Source organism: Lontra canadensis, unplaced genomic scaffold (genome assembly GCF_010015895.1).
Source record: "Lontra canadensis isolate GAN:19392208 unplaced genomic scaffold, GSC_riverotter_1.0 scaffold13, whole genome shotgun sequence".
In the NCBI taxonomy this organism is placed as follows: domain Eukaryota; kingdom Metazoa; phylum Chordata; class Mammalia; order Carnivora; family Mustelidae; genus Lontra; species Lontra canadensis.
The window spans coordinates 10,893,251-10,911,073 of record NW_022631007.1 but is presented as its reverse complement, the minus strand read 5'-3'; the positions used below and the strand labels follow the sequence as shown (position 1 = coordinate 10,911,073).

Here is a 17,823-nt window from a genome sequence, read left to right as displayed (position 1 = left end):
TGAGAAGTTGTATTTAACTGTTAACTATAATCGTGAACTTTTTGGTCCAGTTTCTTTGGCCTGCAGCTGCTCCTGTCTCGTGGTGACCTCAAAATCCTCAGGAGACCCCACCCCTCATGACAGAGGCTGCGGGGTGAGTCTAGTCCCCCAGCACAGCCCAGGGCTGATCTGATCACCAGTGTGGCTCTGCGGCGTCACCGTCTGTCCGGCCTTTGTGGCCATTGCGGATTCCCCGGCCACCTGGTCCCCAGGTCCCCTCCCTTGTCCCTTCTCAGTCTTAGATTTACATGTGCCACAGACCATTTTGCGGTAACAATGAAGGTGGAAAGTTGTTCTCACAAGCGTGAAGGATGAAATGGTCTGGAACTTGGTGAGACAAGGGTTTGTTGCTAAAGCATCAGAAGGGACCCAGCCACACGGGGGTTTCCCCAGGATGGAGGGAAGACAGAGTCGCTGGCGCTGACATACTTCCTACTGGCTGGGATAAGCAGCACGTGTGTATGTGTTGGGGGGGGTGTGGGGGTGCCTGCTCCACACACAGGAGTCACACCTGGGCTCTGATGGAAGGTGCCTTTGGAAGGCAGACACCCAACCCAACCTGGGAGCGCCAGCCATGGCTTCATTTGCAGGTGTTTGGGCGACTAGGGACATCCAACTTCAAGAATCATTAGAAGGAAAAAAAAAAAAAAAAAAGGAGTGGGGAGGGACTTATTAGCCCAGATAAGCAGAAAAGGTCCAGGCATGGGTTGGAGATAACTGCCACCAGGGGTCCCACCCAGGCCAGCCAGAGCCCTGCTGCCTCTTCCTGGGGGGCGCCTTTTCCCCCCCTCCTCCGCAGAAGGGGACGGGGCCACAGGCAGGCGCATTCCAGCAGCCCCAGGGAGAAAGGAAGGGGCTCCCAGCTCAGCCTGGAGGCTCAAGGGTACCTCCCGCCCTGCAAGCCCCTGGCGACCTGGCAAGGCAGGTGTGGGGAGTGGACCCAAGTTCCTGTTTGCACCCCATGGCGAGACGCTGGCCACAGCCTGTCATCAGGGTTCTGCTCAGAGAGGCCCAGCCTGGCTTGGCCTCCTTTGCTGTGATGGGGGAGTTGGTCTCCTTGGGGTTCTAGGACAGGCCAGTGATAGCCAGGTCCCAGCTTCCCTATTTCCATGTGTTCCCTTGTGGGGGGTGTCCCACCAGAGCTCAGAAATTGTCTCCTCTTTTGCCTGCTTTTTGTGTTTTCCCCCTTGCTGGCCACTCCACGCCTTCAGCAGAAGGAGGGCTCTGGCCACAGATTCTCTGTCCCGAGTTTGCTCCCCACTGTATCTTGAACCTGTTGTTGGTACTCTGGGACTCCCCTAGCCTCTGGTCCCTCTGCCCTGGGCCATCTGGCATGCTGTTGGTGATGCTCTGGGCACAGAAATCGTCTTCCCCCGAAGTGACCCACCAGGAGACTCCCAATGCCGGCTCCAGCTGGGCTCCCTGTGCCAGACCATTACTGGGTCCTCAAGCCTCAGGGCCCTGGAGCTCCTCTGAGGCTCTGTAACCTCTAAGATCATGTTGTTCCCCAGGGGAGCCCCTGAATCTGACCAGGGCCAGGGTTGCTCACCTCACACCCCTGCCACTTCTGCCCCCACTCTTCCTGCAGGCGCTGTATCCAGGGTCTCTGCCCGGCCTTCTGCCCTTAAGCCCAATGTCCCCAGTAAACCCAAGGCCTTGCACTTCCAGACCTATTAAGACCCTGGGGCCCTCTGCCTAGCTTTTCCCTAGAAGATGCTGCTGCTGGAGTTCAAGGCTGATGGTGGCACTGCTCAGTCACCTGCTAGTGTGAAGAGGGCACCCCCTTATCTCTGCTCTGCCCTGTTGGTGCCCTGCCCTGAGCAGAACACAAAGTCCCAGCAGCCTGGCCGTCTCTCCAGTGAGCTCTCACCCCCTGGGGACAGGCAGGCAGAGCAGCACCGTGTCCTTAAGCAGGTGGAGCCAGTGCATTTCCAGGCAGCACAGGGAGTGGAGGCATGAGTGGCAGCAGGACACCAAGTGGCAAGATCCAAGGCACACCCTGGGTACCCAGACACCATCCTCACTGGTCACCTGCTCCAGGGGCAAAGGCTCTGAGCTGCTTCCGGTGGGGTGAGGGCCTGCAAGGGAAGTGATGCTCGCACTCTGGGCCAACACCGGGATCCAGGGCCATGGGGCAGCAGGTGTGGACGGAAGCTTCTAGAACAGCTGCCACTTTGGGGGCACACACTACCCTGTTGCTTCTGACTCCCTGTGCCATCTCTGGTCCAGCCAGCATTCTCTCTTGGGCTGCATGTCTCCGCACACTCCTGTCACTGGTGTGCTGGCCAATGTAACAACCAGCTCTCTGGTGGGGGGAACCCTGGGGGGTAGTGTTTCCCAGTTTTTGGGGTGTACGTATGCCCAGCATGGCCAATTCTGAGCTATCAACATGATGTCCCCAAAGACAGAGTTGGGAAGAGACGCACGGTAGCCTTGATTATATCCTATCTCCTCCTTACAGATACGACAGATGTGAATAACCCCCGGGACATAGACAATAATTCGGAAGGGATGAGTTTTGAGTATTTATTACCTTTTTAAAATAGAATTTAATTGTAAGTTTCTATAATTTCAGTTTCGTTGATGGTTATGTTTAATGGCCGCTCACAGAACTCACGAAAATTTAGCGATCAGCTCTTACGAGTGAGTACAAGGTGGCTTGGGGACACCATGGCCTCCGGCCCAGGATCCAGAGGAGGGCCTGGTGGAAGCCCTGCTCCTCAGCACCCTTCAAGGTCACTGCCCCGTGGTCTTCGCTCTGGTCTCCCTTCTGAGAGCTCATGCTGTTGCCTTGCCCCGCCTTCCCTCTGCAGGACACCCTCCTCCCATAGCCCCTGCTGCCTTCACAGCCTCTCTTGGGGCTGGGCTGACCCCTGGCCCTACAGCTCTCTGGAAGTCGCCTCAGCAGTCAGGCTCTCCTCTATGCCCCCCAGCTCAGACAGTGGTGACCACCCCTATGCCTTGTTCTGCCCCCTCCAGAGTGCATGTCGCCTGTCCCCCTCCCAGGAGAAGGTCTCCTGCACGAGCCCCTATTTTTTCTCTCACCCCTCGTTCTGCCCTCACTTTCTCACTTCCCTAGTGCCCTCCTCTGTGACCCCATGCACACTCCCATTTCCTCCACCTTCTTCAACAGGGCACTCGGTGTAGGCTTCTGGAGGCCTGACTTTCTCTCAGCACTACCACCTCCTCCAGGAAGTCCACCGAGGCAGAAGCTTATAAGATATGATTCCCCAAGGCCCTGGCATCTCCTGCCTCTCAGCTCCTCGGCTGGTATGCCCCTTAGATAAGACCCCTGCAGAGCTTATCAAGCCCTCCCCCTCTCCCCTACCACCTGCTCTTTCTGGTTTGGATTGACCAGCCTGGCCTTAACCCAGGAACCCTAGAAACACTCCCCCTGCCAGCCCTATCGTGCTGCGGCTCCCACTCCGCCTGCACCCTGCCGTGATCACTCCCCTGGGGGGCTGTCGAGGCGAAAGGACCTGTGAGAGACAGCCACCCCCACTTCACTTGCTCCTGCTGGTGGAAGCCCCACCGAGCAAACGGGATTTCCACAAAATCGCAACACTCCGTGTCCCAGCACAGAGTGGTCCCAGAGGCTGTTTGCTGAACTGAATCAAAATGTCACACCATGGGGGCGGAAAACCACCCTGAAAGGCTTGGTTCTGAGCAGCGAGATAAGTTCTGAATGCTTTGACGTTGTGCGTTGTCTGGGTCGGGCCCTGGGTTCGCTCGGTGCCCCCGTAGTCTCATCTCGCTGCACGGACTGTTGGCCTCGGTTGTGTGACTGGCTTTGGCCAACGGGAGAAGAGTAAACACGATGCAGGTAGAAACCCTGAGCAGCCCTGGGGCTTCATGTCTCTCTCCCTGCAGCCGGAGTCCTGAGGCCACCGGGGAAGGCGCCCAGGCCAGCTGGCTGCTGCGGGATGAGAGGCCTCGAGGAGGACAACTCAGAACCCAGCCATCAGCCAGCTGTCAGACGAGCGAGGCCCTCGATGGCCCTCTGAGCAGAGACACACATCTGGGTCCAGCCAAACCCAACAGAAGTGCCCACTGGAGCCCAGCCCCATAGCAGAGCCACATAACCATAAAGCTAATAAGTTGTTTTAAACTGCGTGTTTTGGATGTAGTTTGTTATGTGCAAAGCAAAGCGAACCACTCCTCAGCCCAATGCACCACAAACGGTATCTGGACAGATGAAGATGGCGGGCAGCGGGCAGGCAGGCCAGCCATCTGGCCGTGAGGCTGGGTCATTGGCACACTGCGAGGGGCCCAGGAGGACCCCCTAGATCTTGGACCAGGATGCGGGTAAGGCAAGTGAGGCATTCACCTTGCACACAAAATGAAAGGCAGTATCCCAAAACTTAGGAATCAAGACAAGACATATTTTAACGCAATATTAGAGAAATCAATTCGGTGAACTATGGCTCATGAACTGGCTGCCCATTTCTGTAAAAAAAAGTTTTATTGGAATTGGGGCCAGGATTAGGATTTGGCAAGCAGGGTAAGATCCTATAAGCACAGGGTCAGCTCTTGTTTTAATTAAAAAAGTTTGTCGTGGAATTTATGCATGAATCCTATCTGTGCCTTTGTTTCTGGTTTACTTCTTTTGATTTGGGCTAAATCCTTCCCAACTTGCTGAGTGACTGACCTCTGCAATCTGACTGGATCTCAAACCTCCACATGTCTATTATATTCCCACCAAGGGTCATAATTTAAGCTGTTGTCAGGCATTGACACCTTGCTGTGAAGGAAGCAAAATTAGATCGAGTTCTTCTCAGGAGAGATTAGGGGGCCAGGAACCTGGAGAGCTGCGGTCAGCTTCTGGGGGAAGAAGGGATCTTCCCGAGGGCCCACCATTCTCAAAATTTCCACAGGCTCTCCACCGTGGCTCCCTGGGTGGGTTTCATGGGCAAATTCTAGCAGCCGGCTGTATGACCAGATGTCCAGATGACCTTTGAAACCATCTGGGTTTACTCATGTCCTTGATTCTCTCCTGCAGGTCATGTTCATGTGTGACCCCAGCCAACTCAGCGAGGCCAGCAGACAGCCGGGATATTTATGAAGAAACTGCTGGTGTTTTACCAAGGTTCTTGCTGGCCATCAGCCTGGGGATGTGGACGTGTGTGCCGGCGAGAGGAGTCTCCCAGGGTGTGGTGTGGAGACGGGGCGGTATTTACTTAGCCCGGAGAACCACTCGGGCTGTACCTGGTGATTTCAGTGACACAGAGCTGGCTACTTCCCAAATCTCTAAAAGACTTTTTTTCTTTTCCCGAAGTGGCCAGACGTTTACAAATCAGGTTTTTAGCCCATCTGTAGGTCTGGGGGAGAAACAGCAGTTGCCTTGATACCATGGAGACGAGGGGAACCCATTACTCTTCTAGTCCCTCTGGATTTCTGGAGACGGGAAATGCCGTGCCAGTCAGCGGCATGTGAGGAATCTGAAAGGGAGTGGATTTACTGAGGAGACCAGGAGAGATTTTTCCATCACGTTCCCCTGCTGTTCATCTGCAGCCACTCTTTAAAGTCTCACCACGGAGTGACCCCATCTCAGGGACCCAGTCTCTGCTTTCCCTGTGTGACCTTGTCCACAGGTACTGGTGATAAACCTTGACGTTTTCTCTTAGTATCTCCAAGTCAGGAGGTGGAGAGAGCCTGGAGGTGGACATTCCCAAGAAGAAGGTAGGGTCTTGCTCTCCACAGCTTTCTTTCCCAGGAACACAGAGGGGCTCAGACATTTCTAGAGAATCTGGATGTGGCCTCCGGGCCAGTCTCAGAACCACAGAGTTCTCACGCGCCCCCTTGGTGCTACTGCTGAGAGCTCACAAGATTAACCCAGGGTCCTAGCCTCTGATGGGTTTAGAGATGTCTTGGGGGTGACCCAGCCACTTGCCTGCTCTAATGTTCTTCGGTTTACCCCCTCTGCTGGCTTTTTTGAGGAGTGAGGAGGCCACTGTTAAATGCAATGCTTATCTTCTATTTTTGTCCTGTTGGACCACAAAGATGTCTTCACTAAGGGCATAGTCAGGGCAGACGAGTGCCTGGGGGATAATACCCAATTTTATTCACACACACACACACACACACACAGCCCATACCACACCCAAGTACCATCTAAATATTGATACTTTTATTTCAATACTCCTATTTCAGGAGAGGTCAGATCCTGCTCCTTGCTTGGGTGACATTGCTGGCTCTGTCCTAGGACACAGGCTCTGACGTCACTCTCCGCAAGGGGCCAGCTCAATCCTCCCCAGCGGGGACTAGTCATTTCGTCATTGGAACTTCTTGTGTTTACAATCTTACAAGAGGAGGGTGGGTTACACGGTCAGCCCTAGGAGGCCTTTAAAACACGTGTGCAGAAGATCGAGAGCGGCTGTGGCTTCCAAGCTGTATTTGGGACTAGATCATAGTCTTACAGATTTCAAAAGAGGACGAGAACACCAGATCTGGTGCTCAGGAATATGGCTTGAGGAAGGGTGACGCTTGTCCTAAGTCCTCACAGTTTTTCTTCCAGCTGGCCGGAGGGAGGAGTGCTGGTTTCAACGAGACCGAGTCCTGCCCCCGCCTTCCCTGGCTGGGTTTTCAGGCGCCCCACCCCCTCCTCTGCAGAGGCTCTGAGGTGAAGAGCTCACTGGTGGGGTTCATGCTGCCTACCGAGCCACGTTCCTCTGTGTGTGAGGGGACAACCTGAGAAGGGCAGCGACAGGAGCCCGTGGGGGGGACTGCCGGGACAGCCAGCCTCGTCTCAGCTCCCGAAGCCACCTGGGGGCTCGTGGACCACCGTCTCTCCACATCTGTCACCTGCAGCTGCCCGCTGGGCCAGAGGGGGAAGCTGGCTGGTTCTCAGGCAATGGGATGGTGACACCGGGGAAGGAACTGTCCTCACTTCCTGTAAGATGGGCTCCCTGGAGAAGAAAAGCCAGCGCCAGCTGCCAGCACGGAGGCAGCATCCGCACAGAGTCCCCTCTGTCTCGTATAGGCCCTTCTTTCAGCTGGCTCTGTGCAGACAGAATACAGAGAACCTTCCCTTCCCCCAGGTCACCGGCTCTGCGGCCCGGGCACGCCTCACGTGGCCAAGCTCTTTCCTCCCAGGAAGCAGGCAGCTTGGTTGGGGGTACTCGCTGAGTTTGCGGGCAATGGTTTTGTTGTTTGTCGAGGCCATGGGACACGGGTCTGCTGCTAGCTGAGCTATCAGGCACGGGCAGGGCCCGGAGGAGCCCGCAGGAGCCCGCAGGAGCCTGCAGGGTCCCGGCTGTTGCTGCTGCCGTTACTGCCCGCCGGGGCTGGGCCCGGCCACCTCTCTCCGGCCACGCGCTCCCGGCACCTGCGGGTGCTTCCTTCGGCCCATGTGAGGCAGCAGCAGAAGCTGCACGGCTGCTGGGGACCCGGGGTGGGGGTGGGGGGGGGGGGTAGCGGGGGCTGAGCTCCGTGTTAACCGCCAGAGAGGCACCCGAGAAGAGGGAGGGCTGGGCCAGCTTTCCAGCCACGGCCCATTAACCACATGGCTAGCCCAGCAGGTCTAGGGTTGACCAGAATGCCCGGGGCTCCGGCAGGAAATGAATGGGGCAGGGAGAGTGGGGGGCGGTACAGTGGCAGAAATGCATATATCCTGAGTGTGACAGATTTTCTGTTGCTTGACATCCTCTTTTTCACTTTTGTTTTCCTTTATTTTGATTTCTTTTATTTCTTTATTTATTTTTAACATTTTATTTTTAAGTAATCGCTACACCCAGCCTGGGGCTCGAACCTATGACCCTGAGATCAAGGGTCGCATTCTCCTCTGACTACACCAGCCAGGCCTCCCTCCCTTATTTTTAGTTAAGACTCTTTAGAAAGGTCCAGGCTCAGCTGGGGAGTGGAGGAGGTAGCCAACTGGCCCAGGCTAGGAGGGGATAGAGAGAGGAAGTGGTCTCTCCAGTGTCCAAAATGGCAGGAGGGAGGCCCCCAGGGCCCCCCTACCCTCAGTCACTGGGGTGGCCCGCCTCCAAGGCACCTGCTCTGGTTTGGTTTCCAGGCTGCCTGAGTAGCTGTCGGCTGCCCCCCACCGGAAGGCAGGTCCAGGTTCCAGAGGCAACCACACGAGTTCCACAGAGGTGGGGGGAGTCTTTACTCTGAGCAATACTGCCCAGATGGTCCCCGTCTGCCGGGCTGTGTGAGAGACCCCAAGGCCCATGGCAATGGCATACATGGGAAGATGAGTGGAGAGCTGGTTTCTAGGGCAGGAGGAGACACTGGCGAGGACCCTGGCTTTCCCTTTGGCCTGTGGGGCCCAGACAAACACAGCGCCCCGCCCTCTGGTCTGACTCACTCTGCGGGCCTCTCGTGGAGGACAACATGGAGCCAGGGCGGCTGGCCTGCTGGGGGCCGCACGGAGAGAACCGAGGGGCCAGAGTGGATGCCTTGGCCTTGGGTGGGTTCAGGTCCAGGATTGCCGGGGTGCTGGGGGTCCGGGGCTCACAGGGGAAGGCTGATGTAAATTCCCTGGAAGGAAATGCACAGTCTACAGTTACGGCTACTGCATACTTAAGGAAGTTGCAGGAGGAAGGAAGGGACTCCCTGTCTGAGGACCAAGAGGTCAGACAGGCACGGCCCTGGGCACAGGGTAGGGGTGGGGTAGGGCGGGGCACCTGGCGGCATACATCCCTGCCCCCACGGAACACATACTCTATAGGAGGAGGAAGATTAAAAAAAAAAAAAAAAAGGAATTAAAGGCTAAGGAGGAGATGAAGCCGAGAAGGGGGACGGGGAGCCTGGGGGATTCTTGAAGTGTGAGGTAGGATAGCCAGGGAAGGTGTGGCCGGCAGAGTAACTGACCCCTTTGTATGACAAAGGAGAATGTAACTGCGGTGGAACAGAGGTTGCAAATCTTCTGACTTTGCCACAGGGAGATTATTCTAGACTATCAGGGTGAGCCCACGGAAACCAGAAGGGTCCTTAAAAGTGTGAGAGGGAAGGCCACCCGGGTGGCTCAGTTGGTAAAGCGTCTGCCTTCGGCTCAGGTCATGATCCCACGGTCCTGGGATCGAGTCCCACATCGGGTTCCTTGCTCAGTGGGGAGCCCCTTCCCCCTCTGCCTGCCGCTTCCTCTCCTTGTGCTCTCTCTCCCTCTCTCTATTTGACAAATAAAATCATAAAAAGAAAAAGTGGGAGAGGAGGCAGAATAAGAGAGAGAAGGAAGTATGACTGTGAAGAAGGGCACAGAGATGCCAGCCTGCCCAGCTTTGAAGACGGTGGAAGGGGCCGGAAATCAAAGAAGGCAGGCGGCCTCCAGAAGCCGGAAAAGGCAGAAGAAAGATTTTCCCATGGAACTCGGGAAGCTGTGTGTCCTGTGCACACTTCTATTCCAGCCCCATGAGAGCTGGGGCTTCTGACCGACAGGACTGTGAGGCCATACCTTTGTGTGTTCAGGTTTCTACGCTTGAGGTCATCTGTTACAGCAGCAATAGAAAACTAATTTTAGATGTGGTGGCCAGGGAAGGCCACGCAAAGAGGGTGACATTTAGCCCCCAAACACTCCTGTGGGTGGTGGGGGCAGGCATTACTTCCCCATTTCTCAGATGGAGGAACTGAGGCCCCAAGTTTGTGAACTTTCCCAAGGCCACACGCATAATGCGCAGGTTGTGAGGCCAAGATCTGAGCCCAGTGGGATCTCCTAGCCAGCGCATCTCCATATACCACCGGGCTGCCAGCCCCGAAGGGTGGCCTCCTAGAGATGCGGTGGGCTAGTCTTGGAGCTGGCACCCTCAGCTTGGCACTGTTAGACAAGAAGTCCTAGAAGTGGGGGCCTGGCTCTTTGGGATCCCCCCTGCCCAGCCCTTTGCTGTCTGGCTGTCATGGAGCTGTCTACACCTTGCTCCCACCCCGACTTCTGGGGTCCCTGCTATCTACACGCCCATTTTCCTGACTGTAACTCCAAAGATCAGAGTCCCAGGCTGTCACCCAGGGTTGCCATCCCCAGTGAATGGACACATTCACTGGACACATCGGCTCAGCTAGCAGCTGGGCACGCGCTCTGTCCATGGCAGGTCCGTCTCCCCTGCCCTAAGCGGGTCCCTTAGTCCGTGGGCTTCACACAGTTGGTGTGCAGCACACAGCTGTTGAGCTAGGAAAGTGAGTCAGCCCCCCCTCGGTGAACAGTGCGGGGAGCATGCCTGTGCATGTGTGTGCACACACAGAGTGGGAAGTGGAGGCAGGTGTTGGGGGCAGGGGGTGTGCTCCCTGGGAGGGCCCAGACCCTCAGTCCTGCTCTGCGACTCTCCAGCTGGTGACTGAACGTAGGCAAGTATGCTGACCTTTGGAGAGCCTCAGTTTCCCCACCTGTCTCTCAAATAGCTGTGATGATTCTGCAAGGGAGGCTGTGCTGAGGTCAATCGAGGGCCCCTTAAATGAGGGTTTTGGCTCTGGGGAGTGGGACCTGGAAGGAAACTGGAATTTATTTATTTCTTTCTCTTCCTTCCTTCCTTCCTTCCTTCCTTCCTTTCTTTCTTTCTTTCTTTCTTTCTTTCTTTCTTTCTTTCTTTCTTTTTTAAGATTTTATTTATTTATTTGACAGAGATCACAAGTAGGTAGAGAGGCAGGCAGAGAGAGGGGGAAGTAGGCTCCCCGCTGAGCAGAGAGCCCGATGTGGGGCTCCATCCCAGGACCCTGGGATCATGACCTGAGCTGAAGGCAGAGGCTTTAACCCACTGAGCCACCCAGGTGCCCTGAAACTGGAATTTCTTATTTGAATCAATTCTATATTTCCATATGCCCCTTCCCTCCATCCTTCCTTCCCTCCTTTCCTCCCTCCCTTCTTTTTTTACAGGGAGAATATTTTAATCATTAGAAAAATAAAACTTAAACATCTGAAAAATTTCCAAATTCAAATTTAGGAGAAAAGTGGCATAAAAAGTGCCCATACTTTAAGTAGGAAATCTCCTTTTTTAAAAATTAGTTGATTATTTATTTATTTTAAAAATATTTTATTTATTTGACAGAGAGAGAGAGAATGAACACAAGCAGGGGGAGCAGCAGAGAGAGGGAGAAGCAGGCTCCCCGCTGACCAGGAAGCCCAATGTGGGGCTCAATCCCAGGACCCTGGGATCATGACCCGAGCCGAGGGCAGACGCTCGGGTCTGCCGAGCTAAGTCACTTGGGCAACTCTTATTTATTTATTTTTTTTAAAAAGATTTATTTATTTTAAGGGTGCCTGAGTGGCTCAGGTGGTTGGTTAAGTGTCTGCCTTCAGCTTGGGTCATGATCCCAGGGTCCTAGGATTGAGTCCTGAGTTGGGCTTTCTGCTCAGTGGGGAGTCTGCTTCTCCCTCTGCCTCTCCACCTACTCATGCTTTCTCTGTCTCTCTCTCTCCAAGGAATAAATAAAATTAAAAAGAAAGATTTATTTATTTTAGAGAGAGTGAGCTAGCAGGCCAGGGGTGGGGGCAGAAACTGAGGGAGAGGGAGAATCCTGAAGCAGATCCCTGCTGAGCGTGGAGCCCAATGTGGGGCTTGATGCCAGGACCCTGAGATCATGACCTGAGTCGAAATCTGGAGTCAGCCACTTAACTGAGCCACCCAGGCGGCCCTAGGCAAGAAATCTTTGATACCAAATTGAAAAGGATACTCGCCTCCCTGCTAGTGCTCTCTTTCACACTCTAATAAATAAATAAAATCTTAAAAAAAAAGAAAAGAAAAATGATATGGGAGATTTAACCCTACAGCATTTTATTAAAGTTTAAAATGATTTTTTCTTTATTTAAAAAAATGTACGTATGTATGTATGAGAGTAAGTAAGCTCTACGCCCAGCGTGGGGCTTGAACTTACCAGCCCAGGATCAAGAGTCATGTGCTCTACTGACTGAGCCAGCCAGGTGCTCCAAGGTAGTTTTCTTTTAATATTATGTGGTTCAAATGACTTTTCTCCCCTATATTGCTATTCTAATTTTGATGTTTTGATTTTTGTTATAGCAGTTGATTATTACTCGTACATGGCCCTTAAGAAACAAAATAGGGGGAGGGAGGGGGAAAGTAAAATAAGAGGAAATCAGAGAGGGACACAAACCATAAGAGACTCTTAATCATAGGAAACAAACAGGGCTGCTGGAGGGGAAGGGGTGGGAGTGTGGGATAACTGGGTGATGGACATTAAGGAAGGCACATGATGGAATGAGCACTGGGTGTTCTATGCCACTGATGAATCACTGAACTCTACCTCTGAAATTAATAATATGCTGTATGTTAATTAATTGAATTTAAATTTAAAAATTTTAAAATAAAAGTAATTCCAAGAGAAAAAAAGTTACCATCTTGACCATTTTAAAATTAGCCTTATTGGGGTCACCTGGGGGGCTCAGTCAGTTAAAACGTAGCCCTCTTGCATTTTAAGAAGGAATCACTATGAGAAACTAGTACATACTACTCAGGGAGCACTGGCAGCTATTCCTGGCTGTGGGTGGTAGCCTTGGGTCACCAGCGATGCCCATCACAGAGTCATGGGACAGGGAGGCCAGATTTGAAGGAGCTAGCTGGGAAGGCCCAGGACGGTTGGGCAGCTTCACTGCACCGGGCCTTAGAGCCAAAGGGCAGCAAGGTCAGCTTGCGGGGATGGGGGACGCTGAGGTGAGTGGGCAAGAAGTGAAGGGAGAAAAGGTCTGTGTCACAGAGCTAGGAATCTATAATCTCCCGACTCCCAGGCAACCAGGAAAGGGCTCTGTCCTTTGGGAGAGCGGTTTGGCGATGTGTTATGAAAACTCTTACGTGTGCATTCATTTTATGAATCAACTTTGCTGGGCCATGGTGCCTAAATATTCGGTCAAATGTGATTCTGGATATTTCTGTGCAGGTGTCTTTTGGATGAGATTAACATTTAAATAGGTGGATCTTGAGCACAGTACATTGTCCTCCGCAGTGTGGGTGGGTCTCATCTAATCAGTTGAGGGCTCGAAGAGTCAAAGACCGATCTCCTCTGAGTAGGAAGGAATGGTGCCAGCAGACTGCCTTTGGACTCCAATTGCAACTCTTCCCTGGGTCTCTAGCTTGCAGGCCTACCCTGTAGAGTTTGGACTGGCCAAGTGTCTACAATCATGTGAGCCAAATCCTTACAACCACCCCCTCCTGCCCACCCCCTCCCTGTTGGTTCTCTTTCTCTGGAGAACCCTGACTAGTACACCTTCAAAGTCAGCCTCTTCTTGGCCCTGGGCATGACCTTTGTTTGGCCATGGTAGCCTTGCTGCTGGGGAGAAGAGCACCCTCAGACAGGGGCTCCTTCTGGCTCCTTCTCGGGGGCTGGAGGGCACCAAAGAGCCCCTCCTTGGCTTGGTGGAGCCCAAACCATGTGGGAGGCTACTGCAGCAGGTGGTGCTGTTGACTGAGGGTGCTGGTCACTGCTCCTGACTCCTGCAGGGGTGAGGACCGTGGGAGGTGGGGTGGGGGCGCTGGTCAGTGTGGCCTCCAGGCCCCCAGGCCCCTCAAAGGGTGAGCTCAGCAGTCTGAGCAGCAGGGAGCCAGAGCCAGGAAATGGTGATGGTTTAGGAGGAGATGAGGCCGGATTAGGGCAGGGCAGGAAAAGCATGTGGACAGGAGATTCAGGATGGCAATGACCTGTGACGGGGGAAAGTCAATTGTGGTGGGAATAATGGTGCTGAATAGTAGGTAAACTTCACGGCATGGGTAAACTGGGAGGTGGCCTGCAAGATAGACGAATTATTTATTAGAGAGGTGGGGCCCACGGAGATGATCTCAGCTCATCAATGGGAGCATTGTGTGGAGGGGAAGAGCAATCAGAGGCTTCTGGAGATATTTAATCTGTACTTGTGTTTGGAATGCTGCTGAGTCATCATCTCCCAACTGAGCGTTCCCCAGGGCAGAGGACCCTGTGTCCCTTCAGCTCTCTGGGACCATTGTCTGCAGGACGGTACAGATGGCGTGTGCTCTGTGGTCCCCTCAGAGGACTGCTCATCGGGGCTCGCCAAGGGGTCTTGGTCACAGCCATGGAGATTTCGTCCATGTTACACCAGAGCCCAGAAAGCAGCAAGGCGTGGGGTGACACCGGACGAAGGCAAATACACACACCAGCAAACAGTTCACGTGTGTGCGAGCGTGCGCACGTGTTTGTGCACGTGAACATGCAGGGCTCCTGTCTTCATTCCCCTGACTTGCTTGTTCTCAGTTTCCAGTTTCTTTTAGTGGGAGGTACTGGAGGGGTCCTCACAGCTGCCACATGCCCTCTGGGGACAAATGCGGGGGGGATAAAGCATACCTAGATGTATGTAAAATCTCTCTTCTTCACGTTCTAAAAGCCGTAATACTTGCCGAAGAGTCATTTCCTGTCAGTGGCACGACAGGAACTCTGACCCTGTCTGTTTCTGAGCTGGGCCCGGGGCCTGGATCGGGGAACCCGCTACCCGTGGCTTCCTGGGACAGAGGGAGGTACCAGCCAGGCCAATGCCTGCCAGCCGGTCGGGCGGGCTCCTCTCTGCAGGACCCTGCTTAACACGACGGTTCCCGAGCTACTCGATGGTAAGGACTCTGAGAAGCAGACAGGGAACGTGGGAACAGGAACCCTTGGGTGTATGGAGGGGGACGGAGGCAGTGGGCTCACAGGGCCTGAAGCTTTTACCCTCCGCCTTTTAGGAAGGCAATTTCCCAGCAAGACCAGGGGCTGGAAGCCAGTGGAGTGGAGCTGGAGCCAGAGCTTCGGTTGTCTTCAAACCACCTCTCTGGGGTTAAACGATGAGAGTATCGTTCAACCTACCATTTCCCCACACCTGCAGCTCCAGGGCCTTCCGTGGGGAATGGGCAGTCAAGCAGCACCCCCCCACTGGCGCGTCTCCTGGGAGCTGTCCTCACTCTAAGGACAGAGAGAGAGGAGCTGGGGAAAGCGGAGGGACAAACGTCCCCCACTCAAGCCACGCAGAGGGCCATTCTCTTTCCCTTTCTCCTGATTCATCCAACAGAGATTTTGAGAGCCTGCTCGGTGCCAGGTGGGGACAAGGGGACAGACACCCTCCCCATGGCCCTTGTCTTTCAGGACAGTGGGAGACACTCAGGGACTGGGGAGGGAATGGGGTTGTGTGACTGGACTTGGGTCAGGAGGGAGGAAGGGGTGCTTAGCGGAAACCTGGGGCAGCGGGGGAGGGAGGAGAAGGCTGGGGGTGGGGTGAGAGTGTGGCAGGCAGTGGCCACATAGCCAGAGGGGAAGCAAGGTGGGGGACCAGCTGTTTACTTCTCCCCCTTTCCATCCTCCTCTTCCTCAAACAGAACCCACCCCCACTCCTCCCAGACTTAAAATAAGAGTTGAATTCATGGGGCGCCTGGGTGGCTCAGTGGTTTAAGCCTCTGCCTTAGGCTCAGGTCATGATCTCAGGATCCTGGGATCGAGCCCCACATCGGGCTCTCTGCTCAGCGGGGAGCCTGCTTCCCCCATCTCTCTCTGACTGCCTCTCTGCCTACTTGCGATGTCTGTCAAATAAATAAATAAAATCTTTAAAAAAAAACTGGGTCACTCCACTTGGTGTCACCAGGGAGAATGTTTCTCAGGAGAGCCTTTGGGGGTCCCCTGTTCTGAAAACACTTGCTCTGGGTAGAGAGGACAGTCTCTAGTAAGCCTCAGAAATGAATTCTGACTTTCAGGAAGGCCACAGACCCGGTGCTCATGGTGGGAGGGCAGGTGTGGCCTAGCTGAGACGGGGGACTGTTTCTGGGTCCCGACCCGGGCGCAGAGGGCAAGCGCGGCAGGGGCCCAACCTCAGCTCTGGCCCAGCCCTCCAAGGTCTCTCCTTTTGAGCCCCCAACTTCAGGAGGGTGCCAAGAGCCACAGAACCCCTGACCTGTGGGCCAGCCTGTGGGCCTCGGGCACTTCCGATCCCGGGGCACAGCTTTAGCCATTCTGCCAGGTGGGGGAGGTGGCTCCCTGGGTCCCCAGCTGGTCGGGGACCCCCCACCCCAGTCCAGGTCCCAACATCCTCTGGCTCCACCCCACAGAGCTCTGCTGCCCCCTGGGAGCTCTGACTGCCTTGGTACGCAGTGCCTCTGCCTAGCCACATGGGAAAGGCAGGCCGGGGGGTGCTGCCTGCTGGGAGAGGGGGAGCAGCCGCAGCCCCCTCTTGGACTTGCTGCCCTGTGGGAGCCGGCTCTGCTAGGCTTTCTGCCTGTCCAGGGGCGGCCTTGGCAGCTAGGGGCTCCTGCGGCTCGAAACTCAGCAGGAACTGCTGTTTCTGTGGCCTCCCTCTGTGGAGCCGGCAAGGAGGGTGGCCAGGCCTGAGTTAGGGGAGGCCCGGTGGGCGGGTTCTATTGGGCCCTGCACACCGTGAGGGGAAAAGAGCTGCAGGTCTTAGGGGTCTGGGAGGCAGTCCTTTTGCCCCACAGCGCTCCGGGTGGGGCCAAGGTCAGCCATCACCCCAGCGGCCAGGGTCCTGCTCACCGCAGACACACTCCTGCCAACACTTCCCAGTTCTATAGGAAGGCGGAGGCGCAGGAGGCCTGGCCGGTCACCACGGCAAAACCCCTCTAATTCAGGGACTCTGAGCGTGTCACCATGGGAAACCCGGCTAGGGTCCAGGGCTTTCGTGCAGGAGGTTGGCTTCGCCATCTTGGAACGACTCCGGCTGCAGGACACCGCGTGGCCAGGAGGAAGTGGTGGGGGGCAGCCCGGGAGCCTAGCCCTGGGCTTGGGTCTGACACCCCGGCTAGGCCCCTCTCCCTGAGCGGTCTGCCTCAGATCCGAAAGGAGACCCAGACTTCCTAGCTCCTAAAGAACCCCCAAGTGACCTCTTAGAGGCCAGGCTGCATTCATTTGGTGCAGAGGAAGAGAAAACACCTTTTTTTCTGTGTGGGATCCAATTTCTCGTTTAGGAGGGTGACATCGGAGCTAAACCATTTCACTAATACTGTTCACCGTCTTTCCCCTCCATCCCACCTTCTCCGAAAACAAACAGTTGGGATCAGACACTGCTCACAGGTCACTCCAAATCACTCGTCCCCATGAGTGTGTTCAGCCTGCAGTTCTTAAAACAAGTCCCTCGGGCATGTTTATGAGTTTCTTCTCCTTCCGGTCTGAAAACTGGTAATACCCAGGGGGCAGGTGCCTCCCCTTGGGCTCTGAGGTTAACAGGTGTGGTGACCTCATCCCCCCACCCCCCGCTGCAGGGCTTCAGACCCGGAGAAATACTCCTTTGAGATCAAAGTCAGAGGCTGGACCAGAGAGAGCCCTCCTGGGACAACCCCCATCTTTACCTGGTGGTTGCTCCACGGCCTGGGGCCTGGCTGGGGACTTCTGCGGAGGACAGGTGAACCTCTCCCTGAGGTCCTGCTGGCAACCATTCTCCTGGCCTAATGTCCGCGGAGGCTGGGGAGGAGAGAGAGGTCAGTCAACTCTGCTTCTGGAACCTCTTTGAGGATGTTCCTTGCTGGGCTAGACCAAAAAGCCAAGAAAAGCACGTGCTCAGGCTAGCCCCTGATAGCTCCCTGGAGCTTATGGATGAAGACTTGCTTGTTGCACAGCCAGAGAACTTTCCAGGGGGCCACTTGGTGGACTTACAACCTGGCAGTGCAGCATGAGTGGTCCGGCTGGAGCACACCAGCACCAGAAAGCCAAGACTTCTGGCCCTGTTGCTTCTCCTGGACCTCCTGGCCTCTCAGACTCACAACTCCAAGATCAACACCTGTGTTTGAGATCCAGAGTCAGATGCTTAACCAATGGAGTCACCCTGGTTCCCCTGGGGTGTCCTGTATTTTTATCTGCCTAATTCAGCAATCCCAGGGGTGGGGCTCTTTTCCCCTGAGCTGCCCCAAGCCTCTTCAGGCCTGA

The 17,823-nt window shown here is 54.9% G+C and overlaps 1 protein-coding gene across 1 annotated transcript in view; it reads right to left on the bottom strand.

The window, feature by feature from the left end:
- Window positions 1–5,252: 5,252 nt before the first annotated feature.
- The window catches only part of ARMC9 (armadillo repeat containing 9), a 152,985-nt gene continuing 140,414 nt past the window's right edge, over window positions 5,253–17,823 (bottom strand). The window contains exons 23-25 of the mRNA XM_032857478.1: window positions 17,250–17,361; window positions 8,348–8,520; window positions 5,253–5,477 (exon numbers count right to left, since the gene is read on the bottom strand). Of these exons, the coding sequence (XP_032713369.1) occupies window positions 5,341–5,477; window positions 8,348–8,520; window positions 17,250–17,361 (422 nt within the window). The 3' untranslated portion in view covers window positions 5,253–5,340. The remainder of the gene's footprint in view (window positions 5,478–8,347; window positions 8,521–17,249; window positions 17,362–17,823) is intronic.